Raw genomic sequence first — 23,130 nt, forward strand, 5'->3', positions numbered from 1 at the left:
GTTGTGTAACATCAGACAAAACTCTTTCCCACACAACGCAACGTTCCCATAACATTAGATTCTGCAAAATCATGCTTTCGTTTTTTCCTTTTATTTTTTCTGTCACACCTCTTCATTTCCCTCTACGCCGAAACTAACTAGGAGGAGTGGCAAGAACACCTGGTTTGGTTTCGTGGGTCATTTTCAAGTTTTGGTTTTGTTCACTTTTTCTGGGCTTGATTGACAAGGTAGAGAGATAGAGAAGGTGGGGTGGCGCTGATTAGTAGAAAGGTTATGGCTTTTTGGTTTTGTTGCGGAAAGGCTTCGGATCGGTATGAGTATGACCATAATTCATGTAGTTATGTTTTTTTTGTACTCAATGGATACTTGATATTAATCTTATTCATGCAGCACAAGACGAGGGAAAGAACAGCCTACATGGCGAGTGTTTTCTTTGAAGGAATTACATTCTGCTACAAATAATTTCAATTATGATAACAAGCTTGGAGAAGGGGGCTTTGGTAGTGTCTATTGGGGCCAACTTTGGGATGGATCACAAGTATTGTTATTGTTATTGTTATGCATCTTATCAAATCAGTTGCAGTCAATGTCTTTAATGATTATTCTTGCTCTTTTTAGTTGTGGTGATCTAGTGTTACATTTACTTCAATAATATACTTTTGCGCAGTCTTTTTGTTTTCCCTCAACTGCATGTTTTGGAAATGAACCATATAAATGAGTTTTCTCGGATACGTTCTATTCAATCATGACATGCCTGGAGAGTAGAGACCCCTCTAGTACAGTCACATGATTACATCCATTCCTTACTAATTTGTTTCCAGTTTCCATCCTTGCCAAGCCTTGAATATTGAAATTGATTTTACAAAATCATTTCCTTGTATCTACTTCAATGAAGTGATATCTTCTTATTTTTCCCTCTTTCATATTGTAAATGTTAGTACCAATAATCTGTTTCCAAAGAAATTATCATCATTAATAATGCAAATATGTTTCTCACAAAGCATAAATTACAAATCATTAGTAATTCAGCAATAAGTTTGTGGCTTGCTTATGAATTCGGGAACAGAGCAAAGTTCAGTAGCGGTATCCTTTGTAAATGACACTGGTAAACGACTGTATAAAGTCCATTTCTCATCAGCAATTATTTTGGCCATTTTGCTTTCTTAACAGCTTTATGTAGTCTGTTTTGATAGTTTGAAACATCTCAGAAAATTTCCAATATCTTTCACAGTCTCACTTTACAATTAGTAATGATGATTCTTTCGTTGATGCCACAGAGAATCAGCTTGTGAGGGATCTGTGTAGAAGAATATTTTTCTTTCAGTCAACTTGAATTAGAATGGGAGAGAGAAGCAAAGACTCTCTCCTCCTGTTGATGTCTATCTTTTGTTGCACCAATCTGTCAATATGAGTACATTAGTTTCATTATCATGATTTGTGAGTGAGCGTAATATATGATGCCTTGCTTTTGATAAGAATTTTTACGATCTGTTCTTAATCCTACCACTGAACTAAAATAGCCATTGATTGTATATTATAGAAGAGAGTGAATTTGAATTATGTTTCTTAATGAATTGTTCTTTAGACTTCTAGGATTTGTTGTGATTTTAGAAAGAATATGATTTAAAGTATCAGGGCTAATGTTGCAAAAACCTCTATCCAAAACATTTTATCTAGCACTTTAGAATTGAAGCTACTGAAATATGTTGATGGCTGATAGATAGCATAGCTGTATAACCATTTTATTGTTTGAAAAATCTTGCCATTCCAGATTGCAGTGAAAAGACTGAAAGTTTGGAGCAACAAAGCAGAGATGGAATTTACCGTCGAAGTTGAAATATTGGCAAGAATACGACACAAGAATCTTCTCAGTCTACGTGGCTATTGTGCTGAAGGACAAGAACGGTTAATTGTGTATGAATATATGTCAAATATGAGTCTGCTCTCCCATCTTCATGGGCATCAATCGTCTGAATGCCTTCTTGATTGGAATAGGCGGATGAATATTGCAATTGGGTCTGCTGAGGGAATTGTGTGAGTACTAACCTGAATTTCCTTATGAGCTTCTTCCACTATGGTTACATTATTCCTAAATTTTATTACTTTCAGATATCTTCACCACCAAGCAACACCACATATCATCCACAGAGATATTAAAGCAAGCAACGTGTTGCTGGATTCAGATTTCCAGGCCCGAGTTGCTGATTTTGGGTTTGCTAAGTTGATCCCTGATGGGGCAACACATGTGACTACAAAAGTTAAGGGTACCCTGGGCTACCTTGCACCAGAATATGCTATGTTAGGTAAAGCAAATGAGAGTTGTGATGTCTACAGTTTTGGTATTCTCCTTTTAGAACTCGCAAGTGGTCACAGACCAATCAGAAAACTTAGTTCCACAATGAGAAGATCAATAGTTGATTGGGCATTGCCATTGGTTTGTGAGAAGAAATTTAGTGAACTTGCTGATCCGAGACTAAATGGTAACTATGTGGAGGAAGAGCTTAAAAGAGTTGTTTTTGTTGCACTTATATGTGCTCAGGATCTACCTGAAAAGAGACCCACCATGCTTGACGTGGTAGAGCTACTGAAGGGAGAATCTAAAGATAAATTTTCTCATATAGAGAACAGTGAAATGTTCAGAAACCCTCTAGCTGTAGAATGCAATGATGGGACATCAGCCACTGAAGAAAGTTTAGACTACATCTCAGAAGAAAAAGAATTAAAACATGAGTTGAAAGAGAAAACTGAGGTATAAATGATACTATGGAGAAGAAAACTTAATATACAGGTTGATGTGTTTAATACAGTTTGTGAAGGGCTTTTTTTTCTTGCATGGCAACACTGGGCAGTGTTTACTGCATGCGTAATTGTATGTGTGTTTGGGTCTTGTCTGTTTGTGTAGTGTTTTGTTCCCTTTGTACTTACCAATTTCATATCTGCACCATGTTTCACCCTTGTTAGTTGTTACCATATTGTATTGCTATTAAATTTTGTTGAACTATGCAATATTAGAAATTGTCAATATTTTCTCAAGTTTATTTCTTCCAAAAGCTTCAGCAGTTCAGCTTCACCCGACTCACAAGTGCGATAATGTTGATTTTAGAATAGTTGTTGGTAGACTGTAATCACATTATGAATCTTTATCATTGTGATCTTCATGATTTTGTATGGGATGGATACTCTTACCCTAAATTCATCAGTGATTGAGATTTAATAAAAAGTAATTGTTAAGATATACTTATAACTGCTGAGTTAATAATTATTTGATGGAATAACTAGCTGTAACAATGATTAAACTTAAAAAACATAAAGACGTAGTGTTTTAATACAATCTTTCAATTTTTTTACAAAATAAACACGTCATCAGTTCATTGTAATGCAGAAAACAGGAAGAGGAGCTTTGCTAATGTTCTTGTTTCGAAATATATAATATTTTTTTAAATAAGGCAATGAAAAGTTATAATATAATATTAAAAATTTATTTTATTTAAAAATATAAATTACATTAAATTTAATTCAATAATATATATATATATATATATATATATTTATATTTATATATTTGCATGTCAACTCTATATCATGTGTGATTATCCAATATTTAGTCTTTAAATTCTAAATTTAAATTATTAATATTATTTATTATGTATTTGATTTCATTATTTCTCTTTTAATTTAATTGTTTCCCTTTCTATTTTACATTCTTTTTAATTTTTTCCAAATTAAAATAATTGTAATTCATGCATATGAAAAAAAAAATATATAGTGTGTAAATGAATGTGACCCTAAAATTAAGATTACAACTAACCACCTAAGAGGTAGGGATGGCAATGGGTAAAGTACCCGATGGGCACCCGCAAAATTTACCCACAATGGGTAGGGTATTTACCCGCTATATGGGTACGGGTATGGGTATGGGTAAAAACCCGCAAATTTTAATAGGGATGGGTGCGGGTATGGGTATCTAAGTACCCACCCCGCCCCATACCTGCATATATATATATATATATATGTATATGCTTGAACTTTATTATACAATTATGAATTGAATTTTTGTATTATTATATTACTTATGTGAAGTTATATAAGATTAATATAAAAATATATTTAATAATAAAGTAAACCAAAAAATTTATTTTGGTTTATATTTTTAATAGAAAAATTTATTTACTATTTTATATCATTTAATTTGGCTAACACAATTTAATTATTACATAGTTAATATGAGATTGACTTTTTTTAAAATATTATTTATATATGACACACATAAAATATTTTTTACACAAATATTTTTGTTAATAAAATCATATTGATGTTTTAATCATAAAGTGAATGATAAATAATAAATATATTATAAATATTTTATAAATTTTACAATCACCTACTATTACCGTAAACTAATTATTTATTAATAATATTTAAATTTTATTTTTATATTTTAATTTAAAATAATATTTTTCTATACAACATATGTATTACAAGTACAACTATAATTTATTGAATCTAAATAATATTATTCTTACTATTTATTCACATTCAAAGAAGTTTTTGAAAAGATATAAATATAAAAAATTATTGTTAATTTTTATTTGTTAATTTTTTTAAGATAAAAAAGTATAATTTTTTTAATATACACGTATATTTCTTTATTATAAAATTTTATTGTAACTATTTATCTTTTATTCAAATTCTTTTTTTTTTAAATTTATATACATTAGAAATATTTAATTCACTAAAATAATTTTTTAAAAATTTATATTTTTGATAAAATACTTTCGTATAGTATATGAGTTAAAAAATACTAGTATTAATATATATATATATATATATATTAATTATATTATATTATTTTAATTAAATCTATTATTTTTCTTACAAATTGAAATTCAAAAGTTAAAAAAAATATTTTATGTATCAATTTTCTATTGTTAGTATTGAACTTCTCTACTCTAACTCTATTCTCATTCTCAATGTCTGTCTCACTAAAACTTAATAACTATGAAATGTTATTCATTAGAGTTAGTTGTTAATGCCGTTACAAGAGGTTGCTAAGTGATCCCACACGAAGGGACAACCATTGTACAGATCTATTTCGTTATCGTTCTGACATTACTAATCAATCAAATCTCACACAAGATAGGATTATCATTGACAAATAACTTGTGTGTTTAATTTTGCTTATTATTTCTAAGAATTTTAATTTAGAAAATTATTATATTAAGATACATTTAACATTTATGATATTTGAATATTTGTTTTTTTATCTATATTTGTACCTTGTTCGACAACTACATATTGAATTTTTGTATTATTATGCTATTTATGTGAAATTATATAAACATATTTTTCTTTATAAATATTTTTTTCTCAAACAAGCGCGGGTAATGGGTACAAGACGGGTATGCGGGTACCCAGAGGGTACGGGTACGGGGATTAATGTTCATACCCATGCGGGTATGGGGCTGGGTACGGGTATTTTTTTAAAATGCGGGTATGGGGATGGGTACTGTAGTACCCTACCCATTGCCATCCCTACTAAGAGGATACATATTATGTGAAACAAATAAACGAAAAGTTAAAATTTCAGATTCTAAAAAGATTGGCATTATACAAATTTCCTTTTATATTTGTTATTTATTTGTATTAATTTTCTTAGTCTAATTCATTTTTTTAATGTATAGCTTCATCTTATAAATATTTTAATATGCCTTTATTTAAATTCCTTTTAGAAACTTTTTTCCTCGAAATGATTCAAATTATATATTTTCTTTGATATTTTTCATTCGTTTTATGGAAGGTTATTTATTTTATGATTTCATTCTTTTGCTTTTCTTTCAATTTTGTTTCTATAATTTCACCTTTCCATCTATTTTGTCACAGAAAAATAGTACTTATTGCAGTTTTAATGGTCAATTTTAATATATTTCTAAGGCATGATTTAGTTAAATTTCTTTCATAAAATGTAAAATTCACAGCGCAACTTGTTTTCAATGCAGAGAAAAAGACGATAAAAAAAAAAAAGAAGCAACCGACGAACTAATGATATTTTTTTATTATAAAATTTTGAAATTATGGTTTTTATCATTTTAAGATGATAGCAATACATAATATATATTATCTCCACATAGCACAGATAACAATATAATTATATTTTTTTATAGAAGAATAATTATAAATATCAGTGTTTTTTTCTTATTAATACTTTTATTTATTGAATGAATAAATTATAAAAATATTAACCAAACAAGATAAAACTATCGATTAAAATTTAAAACACATTAATGTGAATTGTTAGATAATTTTATTTATTTTTTAAATAAAGAAGTGACGCTCCCTTCGTATTTTTATAGTAAGAAATTAGGCGATATATAATTATGGTTTCGGCGTTTTCGTTTTTAGGGGAAGTTTCCGACAAAAGAATCGTTGCTACAAAACGCGCTTGCGAGCACGTGGAACACACTCTCGTCTCCTTTGTCGCACTGCACTATAAATATTCCTCAACTTTTCCATACTTTCCTTCTCAACAGGAACAGCGCTGAACCTAACCCTCACGAAAACCCCTTCCGATTTGGAACCTTCACTCGTCGAAACCCTAACCCTAACTCCTTTCTTCGAGTTGAATTGCTGTTTGGGAGAGGCGATCGAGGAAGGATTGATTGATTGAAAATCGTAGTTAGCATTGAAGAACGATGTCTGCTGCTGTGTGCGGAAGCAAGAGATCTTTCTTCGAAGAACTCCCTCCGTCTCCTCCACTCTCTAAGAGGCTCCGTTGTTCCTCTTCCCCGATTCGTTTTCCTCATCCTTCTCTCATCGACCAGCTTCGCCCTCTCTTCCCTCACATGGATGACCTGGTTCGTATATATACTATTCTCTTCTTCATTTCATGCGTTTCGATTTTTGTTTTAGGTTTTCGTTTCAATTATAACAGAAAAGGGCACTTTATTTTGTTTTGTTTTGTTTTGTTTTTTTTTTTGGTTCGTTTTATAGTTCAATGCCTGGTTCGTTTTGCTTTGAGGTTTATTTAATGATGTGCGAATTTGAATTGGGTAACTGATAATTTGTTGTTTAACAAATCTTTGAAGATGGTAATTGCTGGGTTAGAACATAGAAATTATCTTCTTGGGGTATATTATTGTTATCGCGTTCCATTTTTTAATTGCAAAGTGGTTGATGAATGTAACTGTTTAAATTTTATTTTCGTGTCGTGAAAAGATGTTTTTTACTTTTGGGTGGTCGTTTATTTGTGATCTTATTAGTTCATATTTACCTTTCAGGTTCTTGAGAGAGCTCTCCAGGAATGTGGTAATGATCTAGATGCTGCCATCAAGAGGCTGAACGAGCTTTGCTTGGGAACTGCTGAAGGAAATGGAACTGCTGAAGAATCGGAGGTTATTCTAAATCTGGAAGCGGGTATGATTGACATTTGCAATTTAATGTTTTAGTTTTACAAGATAAAATTGGTTTTATGTGTTCTTGGATGGAAAATTTTAACTGTTAGTTAATCACTTTATGAGCACAGCACTAGTGCACTACTCTTTGAACTGCACAGTGGCTATGAAGATAGGGAGCTTAATATGTTGTCAACAGGTTTTGATGATGAAACCGACTGAGTATTTGACATGTTTTTTTGAGAAACTTTGCAGGAAAATTGGAAGATGATGGAAATGCTTCTGTTTCTGAGAATCTGCCTGCTTCGAACAACCTTCCAGCAGATGGAGCAGAATGGATTGACTTTTTCGTTAGGGAAATGATGATTGCTACTAGTGTTGATGATGCTAGAGCCCGTGCTGCTAGAATGCTGGAGGTTTTAGAGAAATCAATCAGTGCGCGAGCAACAGCTGAGGCAACTGACGCTCTTCAGAAGGTATTCATGCTAGAATCATTTAATATTCATGTTATCAACCAAACTCTGACGTCTTGCATGTCACTGAGCGAATGTCCTTGTGAGGAACAATATAATTGTATGATGTATGCTATTGGCCGGGGATTCCTGAAGTAGCAGTTGGACAATGTTGGTTGTTTTGAGACTGATTTCTTTGTGGAAGAACTTTTCTATTGACTTAAGCTGAGGATGGTTCACCGTGTTTTTCTTATTCTAATATCTTTACTTTGTTATTGTTTGTAATGATTGTATGTATGCTTTTTAGTTTCAATTGCTTGTATGTGAGCATATACAAGAAAATAAACATTCTACAGAATTGAGTGTTGGGCGGTAAAGAAGTAAACAAGAAAATAAACTCAGGGTAGTGGTGATGGGAATGCGTTGTTGGATGTCTGGACATACTAGACAAGATAGGATTAGAAATGAATGCAGTGAAGTGTATAGTGTTTCGTCCTTGTTTCCCTGGGTTGAGCTTGTATCTTAATTGTTGCAAGATGTTTTCATTTTTAGGAAAATTTGATGCTGAAGGAGCAAATTGACGTGTTGATTAAGGAGAAAAATTCTTTTAAAAATGCTTTTAGAATCCAGCATGAACGTTTTTCTGATTATGAGAATAAGAACCAAGAGTTGCAAAATTTGAGGCAATTGGTGTCTCAATACCAGGAGCAGATCAGAACTCTTGAGGTACGAATCAAGCTTTATCTTTTTTTTGTTTAGTCGCACATATTACCTATTGGGCTCAGGATTTAGTAATTCTCATAATTTGGTTTTAAAACAGTTCATAAAAGATTGCAAATTCAAATATAATCTAGAATTTTATGTCCCGTCTTAGAAAAAGTTGACATAACGATGATAATCGTGGAGATTTGTCAGTTCTAAAACCCAAAACAAATTTTGCTCGGACACTGATAGCTAGAAATGCACAATCACCATTCTCTTGCTGTCATGTGCTCTTTCTCTTTGGGGTTGAGAGTTAATCTAGTAATATGAATCATATGATATCTATATAGATTTACGAGTGTTGGAAGTTTCCATTCCCTGGTTCTCAATTTCCTTCCACTTGCCGTATACACAACACTACTTCGGTTGAAAAGAGAGAGAGGCCAATGCTCAATTTTTGCGTCTTAACATTAGAATTTCATTTACGTATTAAATTGGTCCATTGATAAATTCAGACAAACAGATTAGTAGGGAAGTGGTGGGTGGTTTAAAAATCTAATCTAAATGAGATATGCTCATTTAAAATTGTTTTTGCATGCTGATGACTTCTGTGTGTATCCATGGGTTTGTTGACAGGTGAATAACTATGCTTTAGCAATGCATTTGAAGCAGTCTCAACAGAGCAATCCCTTTCCAGGGCGTTTCCCACCTGATGTCTTCTAATGGAATGAATGTGTGTAGAAAGTCATAATAAGGTCGGCAAATAGCTGTATCAGGTTAATTATGTCTTGTGTTTTCTTAATCCCGAAAAGGTCAAGGGTTGTAGTTTGCCTAGCTTCTGTTGATCAAGGCGGGATTACTGTTACTGTTGTTTTATATAGTTCAGGAGTAATTCTATAGAATCCGACATTATAAGAATCGTTGTCAATTAATTCAATTATCCGTTTGGCGTTTATCATTTCATGTTTATGTCACTACCCAGTACCGAGAATCTCCAAGATTAGCCTGATTCCGTCGCATGGACTATCGTATGAAATTTGATATTTTTTTCTCGGTTCCAAATTTTGGAATTGATATTTCCTGAAAAATAATAATTTTTTAAAAAGTTCTCTCGTTGTTAGAACAATTATTTTTTCACCAAGTTGAGTTATATACATGCAACAGAACTAGAAATTGGATTCAAAAGTCAAGTTCACGTTAAAATTAAAGGGTGTGTATGACTTTATTTTATCGTTTAATTATTGAATTGCGTAATTGTGCATCATGAAATATTAATTATATGGGCATTTACCGTGAATATATCTTAGAACTTTATAACACTTCTAATAATTTCAGATGTTCTATTTTATTAGACCAATAGTAAATCAATGCTAAAAGCGATATCTACATAATCACGAAATAATATAAACTTGTTTCAAATAATTGGGATCTCTTTAATTTTTTATTTTATTTTAATTTTCAAGAATTCATTTTGGACATTATTTGTTTTCATTTCAAATATAATTTCAGGAATTTTAATGAATCAGAATAAACTTATTGATGCAAACATTTCTTTATTGGCTGTTATATTATTTATTAATTTATTGTTTAATGAGAATATACTATTTGTTTTCATACAATTAATAATTTTTAATTAATAAAATTATCACGTTATAATAGGATTTTTTGTTTGTTTGTTTTTTTTCCTTTTCCGGTTATTAGATAGAATTCACTTTGCTGCACTGCACTGGCAGCCCCATTAGTCATTACCATAAATAACAAAGTAAAACCTTCTGAGTTTCCCATACAGCACAGCACAGCACATAGTCCCCTCTTCTCTCGACATGACGTAGACGAAAACGAATATGACTAAGAAGCGCTTCATTCTCTTCGAATAATACATTCATTCAGCAATCAAACGGCGTCATATATTTCACATTGAATTTGATGGCGATTCTGCCCCTCTCCTCTAAACCAATTTTCTTTAAGGTCCATGAACCAAGAAATTGAAGACTTCACACAGTAGGATACATCTTTCAATCGATTTTATACGATCTGTTGAATACCCATACATAAATACAAGGCGACGAGAATCAAGACTTGCCATACAGCAAGAAAAGACCAAGATGTGAGTATTCATCATGGCAAGGGCAAAAATGAATATTCATCACTAATTCAGACTAGATACACGACACCAAAAATAGTTACAATATCTTCGCACTTATGTCACATGACCATTTTTAAGGAAGCAGAACTTGTTTTAATCTTTCGATCATTTTGTTTAAATCTAGAGGTCACAATTCATTTTTCACATAATATTAATTTGTTCAGTAGATTCACACTGTGAGTACAAGATAGAGAATGCTCTAATGGCCATCAAGTGTTGCCAAGGACTCGTTAAGGAGCCTTCGTGCTTCTTCTCTCCTCCTGAAAATATGAAGTATGTTGGAAAAGACTAATGACAAGAACCATAACAATATTTGATCCCAATAGTGTTTTGTTAGCTTGTAAGAGAAAAAAATATCAGTTCAATTTTCACCAAAGCAAAATTAGACAAACAAGGGAGAGAATGGTTGCCAGATGCCCCACAAAATATCAGTTCATTCACCCTTTAAGCTTTTGCCTCTCATCAAAGTGTACCAACTATCAAATCTCATAATTCAGACCAAAAAGTTTCAAAAACATTACAGTCATTTTTTCACAGCTTACAGAACTCAAGACATATTTATAGTTGTCCTCTAAGTTCCAAAATTTTAAAAATAGGAGTACAAAACAGAAAAATTTGAGACACTACGATTCTCTGAATTCTGGGAGTCGAAGTAGAAAATAGACAGTGAAAATGACTAATTACTTCATTGGAAAATTTTCAGTAGCAAAAATCATCACAGGAATGAAAACTGATGTCTCCCTTGTCATATTATTAACAATTCCGACTTTTTAGATCTTCCATTTGTTTAAGAATATAAAGTGTACACTGCTGAAGGCATGAAACATAAAAGGGATACATGATTTTGCAAGCTAGGTATATTAAAATTCTTTTGAAAATTCCGTAGCAGTATTAAGGACTCACAAATTATGGGCTATTTGCAAGGTGTCACATGTTATCAAAGGAAATCAATCCATTTAGAGTACCGCCTTCCATGATTAAAAATTGAAGCATCAAGTTTTGAATTTATAATGAAATGTATTCTGTTTCAGTTACTTATAATGTAGGCCTTAGTTGTCTTGTGCAGGAAAGGGTGAAAAAGATTTGTGGGGACTGTGAGGGCAGTGGGTATAAAAAGAAGTTATATTGAGGATTAAATACATGTATGAAAATTGCACACATTACATTACATGAGCTAAATTATGAAACCAACTAAATAGTTAAAGGCTCTCAAATAACTAGGGCATTTCACTATGCTGGTACCAGAGCAAAAGATTCCTTAGGGTTCCTATGCAATTAAGAAAAATATCAGGAAATCTGATATATACCTCTTTATGTCCTCCACTGCTTGTTTACGTTGCTGAATCTGACGTTCCAAAATGTGAATCAATGTTGCTCTCGCCTACAGAGTGAATACAAGATATAACAAAAGTTCCAGACAAAGGAAAAAGAACTGCAGCACACCAATGAAAGGCAAGTACATTTCCTTGTAGTTGTATTGAAGACTGTATACCTGATGAGGACGCAGAGAATTTAAAAGGTGATGTAAGTTTTTGAATACAGTTGAAATTTCTTCAACTCTCCTCGCATACTGTGATGGTCTCTCAATAAGAATATCAGCAAGCTCCAAAATGTGCAGTTGCAACTCTCCATTAAGGGACCTCAGCTCCTTCTTGAAATCTACAGGAAAATCATAATCTTTTACTAAATGATGAAAGAAAAAAGATTCAAAGAATCTTCTAATTGATTATGCTAAGGAAATTTAAAACACATGAAAAAAACCCGTTATGGACCTACTGTAGAAACGACTCACATTATGACGTGTGTAAGTTGTACATATCATTCTGGACTAGTAGTAATAATAATCTATTCAAGTTACAAAAGCAAATACCAGAAGTATACTCGTCGAGATAAATTAATTCATACAGACATTTATAGTCAAAATAATAGAAAACCAAAACAAATTTCAAATAACTTATATGTTCATTTCATAACATTATCAAATCAAATTACATATAAACAGAACTAAAAATATCCTACCAACATTAGGCCCCTTAGAATAGAGCTGGCGCACCCCTTGTTCTTCTAAGCTCGGTAGAACATCGCTAGTCTGTGCAGAAAATAAACAGAGAACAAAACATTAACAAGCTTATTTGAACTGCGCAATGCAACAGAAGAAGATTAATTGAAAACAAAAATGTGATAGGGTAAAACTGGTTACAGTGTAATTGCCTCCGAAACAAACGTAAGTGCCATCAATGGGTGGTGGAGGATCAGGAGCAGATTTAGGGTCTTGAGAGTAATCTTTGTAAAGTCTGTAATAAGGTGGTGGTGGAGGGTATGTTGCCGTCGCCATAACTCAAATACTTCAAGATCTGCATCATTGCATTCAATCACGATAGATAAACAAATGCGTAAAAATTCAATTCAATTCAGTAAAAAAAGGGGGAATGAGATATTTGTATGAGAAACAGCTTACACAGAATCCCCGTCGAGCGTTGGGAGTGATAATAGAATTTTTAGCCGATTTTAAACCCTAGAATGAGAAATTTGAGAAAATAAGCAAAGGCAGCGTTTTAGCCACCGGCTCCGTGGAGAGGGTGCCAAACTCTCAGCTGAATACAAACTGTCCTACTCCAATGAATCGATTGTTGATAAACGAAGAAGAGGGAATCATATATATATATATACACGAAATTACGCGTTACTGTTTTATTTATAAAAACAAAAAAAGTTTTTTCTAAATTTTTTAATAAATTATAAAAAAGTTCAAAAATTCATTAAAAATTTACCCGTGTGTTGTATATAATACCACACATGGGCGTAAAAAAAATTATATATATATATATATATACTCTGTGTATGCCTTATTTTAATTACACAAAAAAAATAATTCTTACACAAGATTGGTAGTTTACATGTCAAATTGCACGACATTATTCAAAAAATCATCTTTAAAATTGTTAACATTGATATTTCGATATTTTATATACCTGATAAAATTATATCTTTCCCTTTTTAAACACAAACTGTGCGCACAATTGGCGTTTGATAGAACTTTTTTTTCCCTAATCTAACCGCGCTTTAAGAATAATATTACCGAAATTAGAATCTATGTGCCCATAATTTATTTTTTAAAACAAACACATTCTAAAATATTTTAAAATACCATAGTTAGTTTAATTAGACTTTTATTATTATCGTAACCGGTGTAACTATATACTTTTTTAAAACACGTTGTAAATTGTTTTTAAACAAGTCAGTTTCATTATCCTTTTATTATTATCTTAATATATAATGTTATTAATATATTATTTAACATTCTCTTAAGAATATTTTTTATTATTAATTAAAGTTGATTTAAAATATATAAATTTAATTATTAATATAATAATTCCTGACCTTATTTTTATAGTTAATAGGGATGGCAATGGGTAAAGTACCCGATGGGCACCCACAAAATTTATCCACAATGGGTAGGGTATTTACCCACTATACGGGTACGGGTATGGGTGTGGGTAAAAACCCGCAAATTTTAATGGGGATGGGTGCGGGTATGGGTATCTAAGTACCCACCCCGCCCCATACCCGCATATATATATATGCTTAAACTTTATTCTATAATTATGAATTGAATTTTTGTATTATTATATTACTTATGTGAAGTTATATAAGATTAATATAAAAATATATTTAATAATAAAGTAAACCAAAAAATTTATTTTGGTTTATATTTTTAATAAAAAAATTTATTTACTATTTTATATCATTTAATTAGGTTAATACAATTTAATTATTACATAGTTAATATGAGATTGACTTTTTTTAAAATATTATTTATATATGATACACATAAAATATTTTTTACACAAATATTTTTATTAATAAAATCATATTGATGATTAAATCATAAAGTGAATGATAAATAATAAATATATTATAAATTTTACAATCACCTACTATTACCATAAACTTATTATTTATTAATAATATTTAAATTTTATTTTTATATTTTAATTTAAAATAATATTTTTTTATGCAACATATGTATTACAAGCACAACTATAATCTATTGAATCTAAATAATATTATTCTTACTATTTATTCACATTCAAATAAGTTTTTGAAAAGATATAAATATAAAAAAATTATTGTTAATTTTTATTTGTTAATTTTTTTAAGATAAAAAAGTATAATTTTTTTTAATATACACGTATATTTCTTTATTATGAAATTTTATTGTAACTATTTATCTTTTATTCAAATTTTTTTAAAATTTATATATATTATAAATATTTAATTCACTAAAATAATTTTTTAAAAATTTATATTTTTGATAAAATACTTTCGTATAGTATATGAGTTAAAAAATACTAGTATTAATATATATATATATATATATATTATATTTATTATTTTAATTAAATCTATTATTTTTCTTACACTTTCAAATTCAAAAGTTAAAAAAAATATTTTATGTATCAACTTTCTATCGTTAGTATTGAACTTCTCTACTCTAACTTTATTCACATTCTCAATGTCTGTCTCACTAAAACTTAATAACTATAAAATGTTATTCATTAGAGTTAGTTTTTAATGCCGTCACAAGAGGTTACTAAGTGATCCCACACGAAGGGACAACCATTGTACAAATCTATTTCGTTGTCGTTTTGACATTACCAATCAATCAAATCTCACACAAGATAGGATTATCACTGACAAATAACTTGTGTGTTTAGTTTTGCTTATTGTTTCTAAGAATTTTAGTCTAGAAAATTATTATATTAAGATACATTTAACATTTATGATCTTTGAATATTTGTTTTTTATCTATATTTGTACCTTATTCGACAACTACATATTAAATTTTTGTATTATTATGTTACTTATGTGAAATTATATAAACATATTTTTCTTTATAAACATTTTTTTCTCAAACAAGCGCGGGTAATGTGTACAAGACGGGTATGCGGGTACCCAGAGGGTACGGGTACGAGGATTAATGTTCATACCCACGCGGGTATGGGTCCGGGTACGGGTATTTTTTTAAAACGCGGGTATGGGGATGGGTACTGTAGTACCCTACCCATACCCTACCCATTGAGTTTTAAATGATAATTAAGAATAAAAAATAATTTCTGGACACTTATGTGGATATCATGTATGAACCCTATTAGTATAAAGGGTTGGAAATGCAAATTGTGAAGCAGACAGAAGTTGCAAGTTTGAACCCTTGATTGCCTCTTTCCCTCGGCCGCAAGAACACACACACTGCGCCTTCCAACGTGAAATCGTTGCTTTTGCCGGCGCCTCCCTCTGTCTTTCTCTCTCTTTCTCTACGCGCTCTCTCTCACACACACACCATCACATATATCTACAGAAGCACTCCATTCATTCGCTTCTATCTTCATTCACTTCACGACGCCGTTTCACGCTTCAGCCGCCGTGGCACGTGCTTTTGCCACACTCCACTTTCTCAAGGTTCTCTCTCTCTCTCTCCCTAGTGTTTGAATGTAGTGCTACTCGTTAACTGATTCAAGTGTCAGTCTCTTTATTTTCGTTGTACTCACTGTTGTGCGTTGTTTATGTTTGATCCCTAAACAAAAGAGCGATAAAGAATAAACGAACCCTATTTCATATTTCTACTGACATATCTATTTCAATTAATAGTAATTTTTAGTGTTTTTTAATCGTTTCTGTCTTTTCCATGCATCGTCATTGTGATGTTAAACCAGTCACTAGCAATTGTGTTCACCTGAAATATTGGATTGTGCATACTTCATTGATGTTTGTCATTTTCTTCAAATAAATAGAAAATCCTGGTTTTATTTTTTCTTCTTCTTCAATTTAGCATTGTTTGCTCTGTGTATGATGCTAATATATGTTTAGAGAGTTCTAAATGCAAATGTGAAAGCCTTGTCAATTTGGAGGTTTTGACTATCTAACTATTTTGGATTATTTTGTGGATGTTATAGAGAGAGAGAATGTGAATGCTAACTTAAATTTCACGGATGTAAGTATGGTTGTTGAGACAGTAAAGATAGTGAAATGCTCTTTGATATGAGCCGATTTACGTCAAACTGAGACGAATGGATTGACATCTGATTTGGCATCTTACTGGATGCAACCCTTAATCTTCTTTTTTTATTATTATTGCCCCGTGGTCTGAGTTGAACTCATATGAATGACTCATTTTTCTCATTGCTGCCTGCCTTGCACTGTCTTCCACTTTTGAATTCTTGTGTTTTTATCTTCACGGAGGAGCAAATAAAAGTCATGAGGGACATATCATCCCACGAATTATGGAGCTGGTTCCTGTGCCCGCTAGGAAGTAGGAACATGGCTAGAAGGAAGCACGTCTCGGACACAGATACGCTAGAGATGCACTTTGATACTTATCCTGTTAATTAGTAATAATCATAGTGAATAATTAAGACCATAGTAGTCAATCTCATATAGCGGCGTAGAGTGGCCCACTCCAAAAACACTATAGCGGGTCAGGGGATAGTGGAATGACCGTTATTTTGAAGACAATCAAAACAAAAAAAGAAAATAAATCAAAGAGTGTTCAGTCACCTGGAAAGCTCTAATGCAAATAGTTTTGTCAGAAAATATCTTACTATCATTGGAAAAGTCTGCATCTTGTCAGAAGATAGCTTAAGTTACACCAAAGATGTAGTAGACAATTGGAAAATGTCTTTGCTCACGTTAGAAATAAGTTGTGTTTTGTCGAAGATGAGAAAGACAACCGAAACTTAGCCGGGAATGGTGACTTGCACTAGAAACTAGAAAGTGACACCAAAGATGGAAGACGAAGCAAGAAAATGAGAGAACGAAGATGGAGGTAGGGTTCAAGACGGAGAAGCATTCCAACTTTCATAAATATAAAGGGGGGGGGGGAATCCTAAGATTGTCCCCCTTAAAAAGCATTCCAACTTTCGAAAGGGAAAGACAAACTTGCCCTTTTGCCCTAGGATGAAATAGTGGCTGCTAGGGCTGCGATTTGCTTTGCTTTTTGCTGTAATTCGCGGAATGATGGCTGCTACACTGAAATGTGACGCGACGTGACGGGGATGGAATAGCAACATCCAGCCGCTCTGCACCTTCGTGATAGTGGCCGCTGTTGACTACTATTATTAAGACAAGATAATATATGATCTTTAATTGTTTTTCTGTATTATGTATATATATGTATATATTCTTCTACATAATGTATCATAGCTGTGTTGTGTCCTTTCTTTTAAAAAAAATGTACTGTATTGCAGTATTTGTGTTGTATCCATATCTGTGCTATGTCTGTACTTCCTAGTGTGCCTGTTTTGTAACTTTTCTTGCCATATTTCTCAGCTTCAAATGGTGATTCATGATATTAAAAAAAAAAAAAAAAAAAACTTAATCCTTTTTCCCTCTATTTGATACGATGATTGTTAAGGTTTTTGTTTCATCTTCCTCCTATGCAAACAAACCCTGTGTCATTAATTCAATATATTCTCACCCTGCTTGTCAGCTTGTTGCCCCCCTTAAAATTTTGATATTGCATCATGGGTTCTTCATTCCCCTAAAAATTGCAAGGTCCCTTTGATAGGATGCTTGATTAAAACAATATAAGGTCCTAAGTTTTCCTTCATCACCTCCTCTCTTGTCTTTAATCTGAAATCATGTTGGTTTCCCAAGTTTCAATTTGAACAATGTAGAGGGAGCTGGTCTCTGAATCCACAGCATATATGACAAAATAGGAATTTGTGACTTTGTTTCTTTTTCTTTTAAAAAAATTAATTGTTAATTTTAGGAAAATATAAACCACATCATTTTTAATATTTTATGTGAAACATGTTCACAATAAATAGCAGGATTCATAGAGATAAATGTGGACAAGTTATTTGGTGTTCACAGGCTTGGTTTTATGCGTGTATATCTTTCAAATGTAGGTTAAAATAGATGATTAAAGCACGGATGGATGAATTAATATTAATTTAGTTCCAATAGTATGCTAACTTGGTTTTTGACAGAATCCATGTAGCTGAGGGAGAAAGCAAGAGCCAGTCAGAGAGTCTCTGTAGCCTAGTGATTTTCTCTGGTGGTTCAATCTAGATGTAGGACCAAAAGAGTAGAGTAGTCTTTGTCCTGTCTACCTTGATATTTCCCCTATCCAATGGGAAAAGGATTTTGTTGGACGTTGTACAACAATTATTGTATGCTAATCCATTTTCTTAAAAAGTTTGGGGTTAGCAAAGAAGTTCTTAAAAATTTTGGTTTTTATTTGTAATCTAGTAACTGACAGCATACAAAAATGGATGCATAGATAAGACTGAGAGTAAACAAGAGGATGCTCTTTGAATTGATTGTTAAATATGATTTGTCTCTAGAGGAAGTACTTCAATGAATGTGGTGGAAGTCTTTCAATATCTATACTGTAAGGAACTGTAGTATCTTTGACAGTATGAGTGGCTTTTTCTCATGCTGGGTGTCATTTTAGTGTTCTTGGCTTTTGCTTCTTTGTTTCACAATGTAATTTCCTTGTTACTTGTATATTGTTTATCAGGGTTTATCCTTAGCACCTCAAGTTCTATGGGATTTGAATTTCTTACTCTTGTTCAATTTGTTATATATGTTTATAACATATAACTCTTAACCTGCCTTGTTCATAACTTCATATATGAATTCAGCCACTTATTGATTGCCTTCTGATGTTTCATTCTTTTTTTTTTCTAGGATTACTCGTGCTTTCATGGAGTTTGATACTTGTGTTGCCGCTGTTAATAACAGTGAGAATCCTGATTCAGGAACACAACCCAATAAACGGAAGAGAAAGAAGTCTATTGTGTGGGAATATTTCACAGTGGAAACTGTTGGAGCTGGATGTACTAGGGCTTACTGTAAACAGTGCAAAAAGTCATTTTCTTACATAACTGATTCAAAACTAGCTGGCACAAGTCATCTGAAAAGACACATTTCTCTAGGAATCTGTCAAGTACTTAGGGAGAAGAATCAACAAAGCTCATATCCCAAAGCTGGGGGTTCTCAGGATACTACCAATCCACCCAAGAAACGGCCAAGAGCAACACCAGGGTTTACTGGTAATGGTATCTCATTTGATCAGGAGCGTTGCAACCATGATATTGCTAAAATGATAATTTTACATGATTATCCTCTCAATATTGTGAAACACCAAGGTTTCATTGATTTTGCACGGACTCTTCAACCCCAATTCAATCAGCTATGTTTAAATTCTGTTGAAGGAGATTGTGTTGCTATTTACCTCAGACAAAAGCAAAACCTGTTGAATTTTATTAATGGGATTCCTGGACGAGTTAACCTGGCATTGGACTTATGGACTTCGGATCAGGCAATGGGCTATGTTTTTGTTCGAGGACACTTCATTGATGGTGATTGGAACCTACATCATCCTATTCTCAATGTTGTTACAGTACCATTTCCTGATTCGGATGACTCCTTGAATCAAACTTTGGTGACCTGCCTATCTGATTGGAATTTGGAGGGTCGGTTGTTTACCCTTGCACTTGATAAATCTGTTTCCAGTGAGAATGTGATGGGAAATCTGAGAAGCCTTCTCTCTGTTAAAAACCCTGTGATCCTCAATGGTCAGTTGTTAAGCCAGAATTGTTATGCTCGTGTTCTTAGTCGCCTTGCAGTGGATGCACTATGGGCAATGAGAGAAACTATTAGCAAAGTGCGAGAGAGTGTAAAGTATGTGAAATCTTCAGAATCTCATAAGGAGAAGTTTATTGAGCTGAAGCAGCAACTACAAGTATCTAGTACGATGGACCTTTCAATTGATGACCGGTGTAAATGGGACACAACTTACCATATGCTTATTGCTGCCTGTGAATTTAAGGAAATCTTTACTTGCCTTGATACCACAGATCCTGATTACAGAATGACTCTAACTATGGGTGACTGGAAGCGAGTGGAAACTCTATGCACATATTTGAAGTATTTGTATGATGCAGCTAAAATTTTGACTTTACAACCGTACCCAACTTCAAACTTATTTTTTCCTGAAGTGTCAAAAATTCAGGTGGAGTTGACAAATGCAGCTTTCAGCCAGGATCCTTTCCTTAGCAGTTTGATTTTGCCTTTGCATGAGAACTTTGACCAATATTGGAGAGAAAGCTGCCTCATCTTGGCAATTGCGGTAGCAATGGACCCAAGGCATAAAATGAAACTTGTGGAAAGCACCTTTGCTAAGATTTTTGGTGAGAATGCTGAGCCATGGATAAGAATAGTTGAGGATGGTCTTCGTGAACTATTCATTGAATATGGCAGCCAAATGCTTCCTTTTACGACAACAAATGGCCATGAGGGGGATGACATTATGATAAAAGAACCATGTCAGGAAGGGTCACTTGATGATTCGCTTTTTGTTGATGAAGATGCACTTTCCGATTATGAATTTTATATATCTGATTTTACAGATAACCAACAATTTAAGTCAGAATTGGATGAGTATCTGGAAGAGCCTTTGCTGCCCAGAGCAAAAGATTTTGATATTCTGAACTGGTGGAGAGTAAATGGATTTAAGTACCCGACATTGTCTAGAATCGCATCTGATATTTTGTCTATACCATTATCCACTCTATCTGCAGATTCTGTTTTTGACACAGAAATTAGAAAAATGGATAGCTACCGGAGTTCTTTAAGCCCCCTTACTCTTGAGGCCCTTATTTGTGCCAAGGATTGGTTCCGTTATGAATGGCTATAAATGTTTCAATGCATCTGTGAAAATGGAATTTTAGGCATAGGTTTCTTCATGTAGGGATAGATTCTCGAGTAGATTTTAGGTATATCCAAGTGTTGAAACCATATTTCAGGTCATTTGATTCGTGTGATTGTCAGATTTTTCATTACATGTTTATAGTATAAAGATTAATTCTATTCAAACTTTTTTTTTTTTTTTTACCAAAATAACACTTTTGTACCGACAAAACGATTGTATTCATACTTCCATTGTTTCAATGAAAAACATAAAAGATTCAGTTTCAAATTTTAAATAAAGAACTTGGGAAGATTTGTTTTCCTTCGGGTACATTGGAAATCTTTATTCTGCTAGTATAGACTTCGACCGAATAGCACTCGTTTGTCTACCTCGCATAATTGTATCGATATTTCAAAATTGAATTAGAAATCGAAGTGACGAGTTTCGGAATCATATTCACGAATTATGATTGTTTCAAACGTATTCGTTTATTTTTAGCTGCTCAGGAGATTTTCTTCAAAAAAGTTATTTTTATTAGCAAAAAAAAAAGAGGTTATTTTTCTATTAAAATAATAGACTAATATATGTTATAAATTTATGATTTAAATGGAGAAATAATAAAGAATAATTTAAAAGGATATTTTAAAAAAATTAATTTTTGATCAAATTTAATAATATCGTATTATTTATATGATTAACTTTATTTAGTGACCAAACTTAATTGTGGTTTACATAATAAAGAAAATTGTTTGGATATAAAATAATTATTTGTAGGCCTGTTTTAAAAGAAGATTGGACTCTTTTTGGACAGAAGTTTTATATATATATATATATATATATATATATATATATATATATGTGTGTGTGTGTGTGTGTGTAAATCATCCAATCAATTTGAATTTAAATATAATTAGTTTTAAAGGAGTTTGGATTTCAAATAAATAAACTTTATTTGATCTCTTCTACACATTTTTTTTATTGAATTTTTAAAATATAAAACACAAACACCATATGGTAAGAATATGTGATAGAAAAAAAATTTCAAATTAATCCAAAATCAATGAAGTTACAAGATCGTTATGACAAAAAAATTGAGACTCATAATTGACTAGAATTAGAGATATTTTTCTTAGTTCAAATTCAATTTCTATACGCATTCCAAAAATTGAAATTATATTGTTAAGAGCAAAAGTCAATCTCATTATATAAAAATAATAAAAAATATTTAAGAAAATAGAACAATATGTGTGCGTGTAACACAGTGAAAACTCTAAATTCTCTCATCTTAGGAGTTAAAACTTTATTGTTAATAACTAGAATATGTATTTGGATTCAGGTGTATGTTTTCGGACCAAATATAACCCATAGGGAATATTAATATATATAACCATTAGAAGGGTGATTCCCTATAGTCTGTTACTTTGAAGGTTGTTTACTAAAGGTTCCTCCTTTGAAAAGAAAAATACCATGAATGGTTCACTAGATTCCCTTACGTCAGAGGTGGGTCATTAGATATTCCTCTTCCAAAAATTATTAATTTATCCCAACGATTGCTTCTAGTTAAAGACTAATACCAAAATAATTCACTAGAATCCTTTATTTTAGGAGTGGTTTACTCGATGTCTCTCTTTTGAAGGTTATTGTAATTTATATCCCAGAGATTTATTACATCACACAAACTGTTTGTACTCATTACATAATTTTGACAAAATAAGTATATATTTAAATTAATTATTTTGGCAAAAT

At 32.0% G+C, this 23,130-nt stretch overlaps 4 protein-coding genes across 6 annotated transcripts; 3 read left to right on the top strand and 1 right to left on the bottom strand.

Annotated features, from left to right (window-relative positions):
• Positions 1-3,043, top strand: LOC113857190 (PTI1-like tyrosine-protein kinase At3g15890). 2 transcript variants are annotated; one of them, XM_027488977.1, is made up of 4 exons: positions 1-311; positions 391-538; positions 1,772-2,034; positions 2,110-3,043. In XM_027488977.1, exons 1-4 carry the CDS (start codon positions 274-276, stop codon positions 2,753-2,755), a joined length of 1,095 nt encoding a protein of 364 aa, XP_027344778.1. In that variant the 5' UTR covers positions 1-273; the 3' UTR covers positions 2,756-3,043. The 2 variants fall into 2 exon arrangements, with proteins under 2 accessions (XP_027344778.1, XP_027344779.1); XM_027488978.1 differs by having other exon boundaries at positions 19-317; positions 397-538.
• A 3,331-nt stretch (positions 3,044-6,374) lies between these two features.
• Positions 6,375-9,496, top strand: LOC113857130. Its single transcript, XM_027488882.1, has 5 exons — positions 6,375-6,851; positions 7,275-7,410; positions 7,644-7,864; positions 8,393-8,566; positions 9,179-9,496. Exons 1-5 carry the CDS (start codon positions 6,690-6,692, stop codon positions 9,263-9,265), a joined length of 780 nt encoding a protein of 259 aa, XP_027344683.1. The 5' UTR covers positions 6,375-6,689; the 3' UTR covers positions 9,266-9,496.
• Positions 9,497-10,390: 894 nt separating this feature from the next.
• LOC113857154 (mediator of RNA polymerase II transcription subunit 7a-like) lies at positions 10,391-13,323 on the bottom strand. 2 transcript variants are annotated; one of them, XM_027488918.1, is made up of 6 exons: positions 13,147-13,323; positions 12,889-13,042; positions 12,708-12,777; positions 12,181-12,347; positions 11,996-12,069; positions 10,391-10,948 (listed from the first exon to the last, which is right to left on the bottom strand). In XM_027488918.1, exons 2-6 carry the CDS (start codon positions 13,021-13,023, stop codon positions 10,888-10,890), a joined length of 507 nt encoding a protein of 168 aa, XP_027344719.1. In that variant the 5' UTR covers positions 13,024-13,042; positions 13,147-13,323; the 3' UTR covers positions 10,391-10,887. The 2 variants fall into 2 exon arrangements, with proteins under 2 accessions (XP_027344719.1, XP_027344718.1); XM_027488917.1 differs by having other exon boundaries at positions 10,755-10,966; positions 13,147-13,315.
• Positions 13,324-15,863: 2,540 nt separating this feature from the next.
• On the top strand, positions 15,864-21,640 carry LOC113857151 (zinc finger BED domain-containing protein DAYSLEEPER-like). Its single transcript, XM_027488915.1, has 2 exons — positions 15,864-16,148; positions 19,380-21,640. Exon 2 carries the CDS (start codon positions 19,396-19,398, stop codon positions 21,388-21,390), a length of 1,995 nt encoding a protein of 664 aa, XP_027344716.1. The 5' UTR covers positions 15,864-16,148; positions 19,380-19,395; the 3' UTR covers positions 21,391-21,640.
• The last annotated feature ends 1,490 nt before the right edge of the window (positions 21,641-23,130 follow it).

The sequence above is a fragment of the Abrus precatorius genome, unplaced genomic scaffold (assembly GCF_003935025.1).
Source record: "Abrus precatorius isolate BTA unplaced genomic scaffold, Abrus_2018 Scaffold153, whole genome shotgun sequence".
Classification (NCBI taxonomy): domain Eukaryota; kingdom Viridiplantae; phylum Streptophyta; class Magnoliopsida; order Fabales; family Fabaceae; genus Abrus; species Abrus precatorius.

Bases quoted from the DNA above. Each gene is read 5' to 3' on its own strand.
- LOC113857154 (XM_027488917.1), bottom strand. From the start codon at position 13,023: ATGGCGACGGCAACATACCCTCCACCACCACCTTATTACAGACTTTAC. The intron at 12,070-12,180 runs GTATACAGTCTT...TTCACTCTGTAG, and splicing joins ATTCTCTGCGTCCTCATCAG to GCGAGAGCAACATTGATTCA. The intron at 10,967-11,995 runs GTATATATCAGA...AGTCTTTTCCAA, and splicing joins GCAGTGGAGGACATAAAGAG to CATACTTCATATTTTCAGGA.
- LOC113857130 (XM_027488882.1), top strand. From the start codon at position 6,690: ATGTCTGCTGCTGTGTGCGGAAGCAAGAGATCTTTCTTCGAAGAACTC. The intron at 7,411-7,643 runs GTATGATTGACA...GAAACTTTGCAG, and splicing joins TATTCTAAATCTGGAAGCGG to GAAAATTGGAAGATGATGGA. The intron at 8,567-9,178 runs GTACGAATCAAG...GTTTGTTGACAG, and splicing joins AGCAGATCAGAACTCTTGAG to GTGAATAACTATGCTTTAGC.
- LOC113857190 (XM_027488977.1), top strand. From the start codon at position 274: ATGGCTTTTTGGTTTTGTTGCGGAAAGGCTTCGGATCG. The intron at 312-390 runs GTATGAGTATGA...TTATTCATGCAG, and splicing joins TGCGGAAAGGCTTCGGATCG to CACAAGACGAGGGAAAGAAC. The intron at 2,035-2,109 runs GTGAGTACTAAC...TATTACTTTCAG, and splicing joins GGGTCTGCTGAGGGAATTGT to ATATCTTCACCACCAAGCAA.
- LOC113857151 (XM_027488915.1), top strand. From the start codon at position 19,396: ATGGAGTTTGATACTTGTGTTGCCGCTGTTAATAACAGTGAGAATCCT.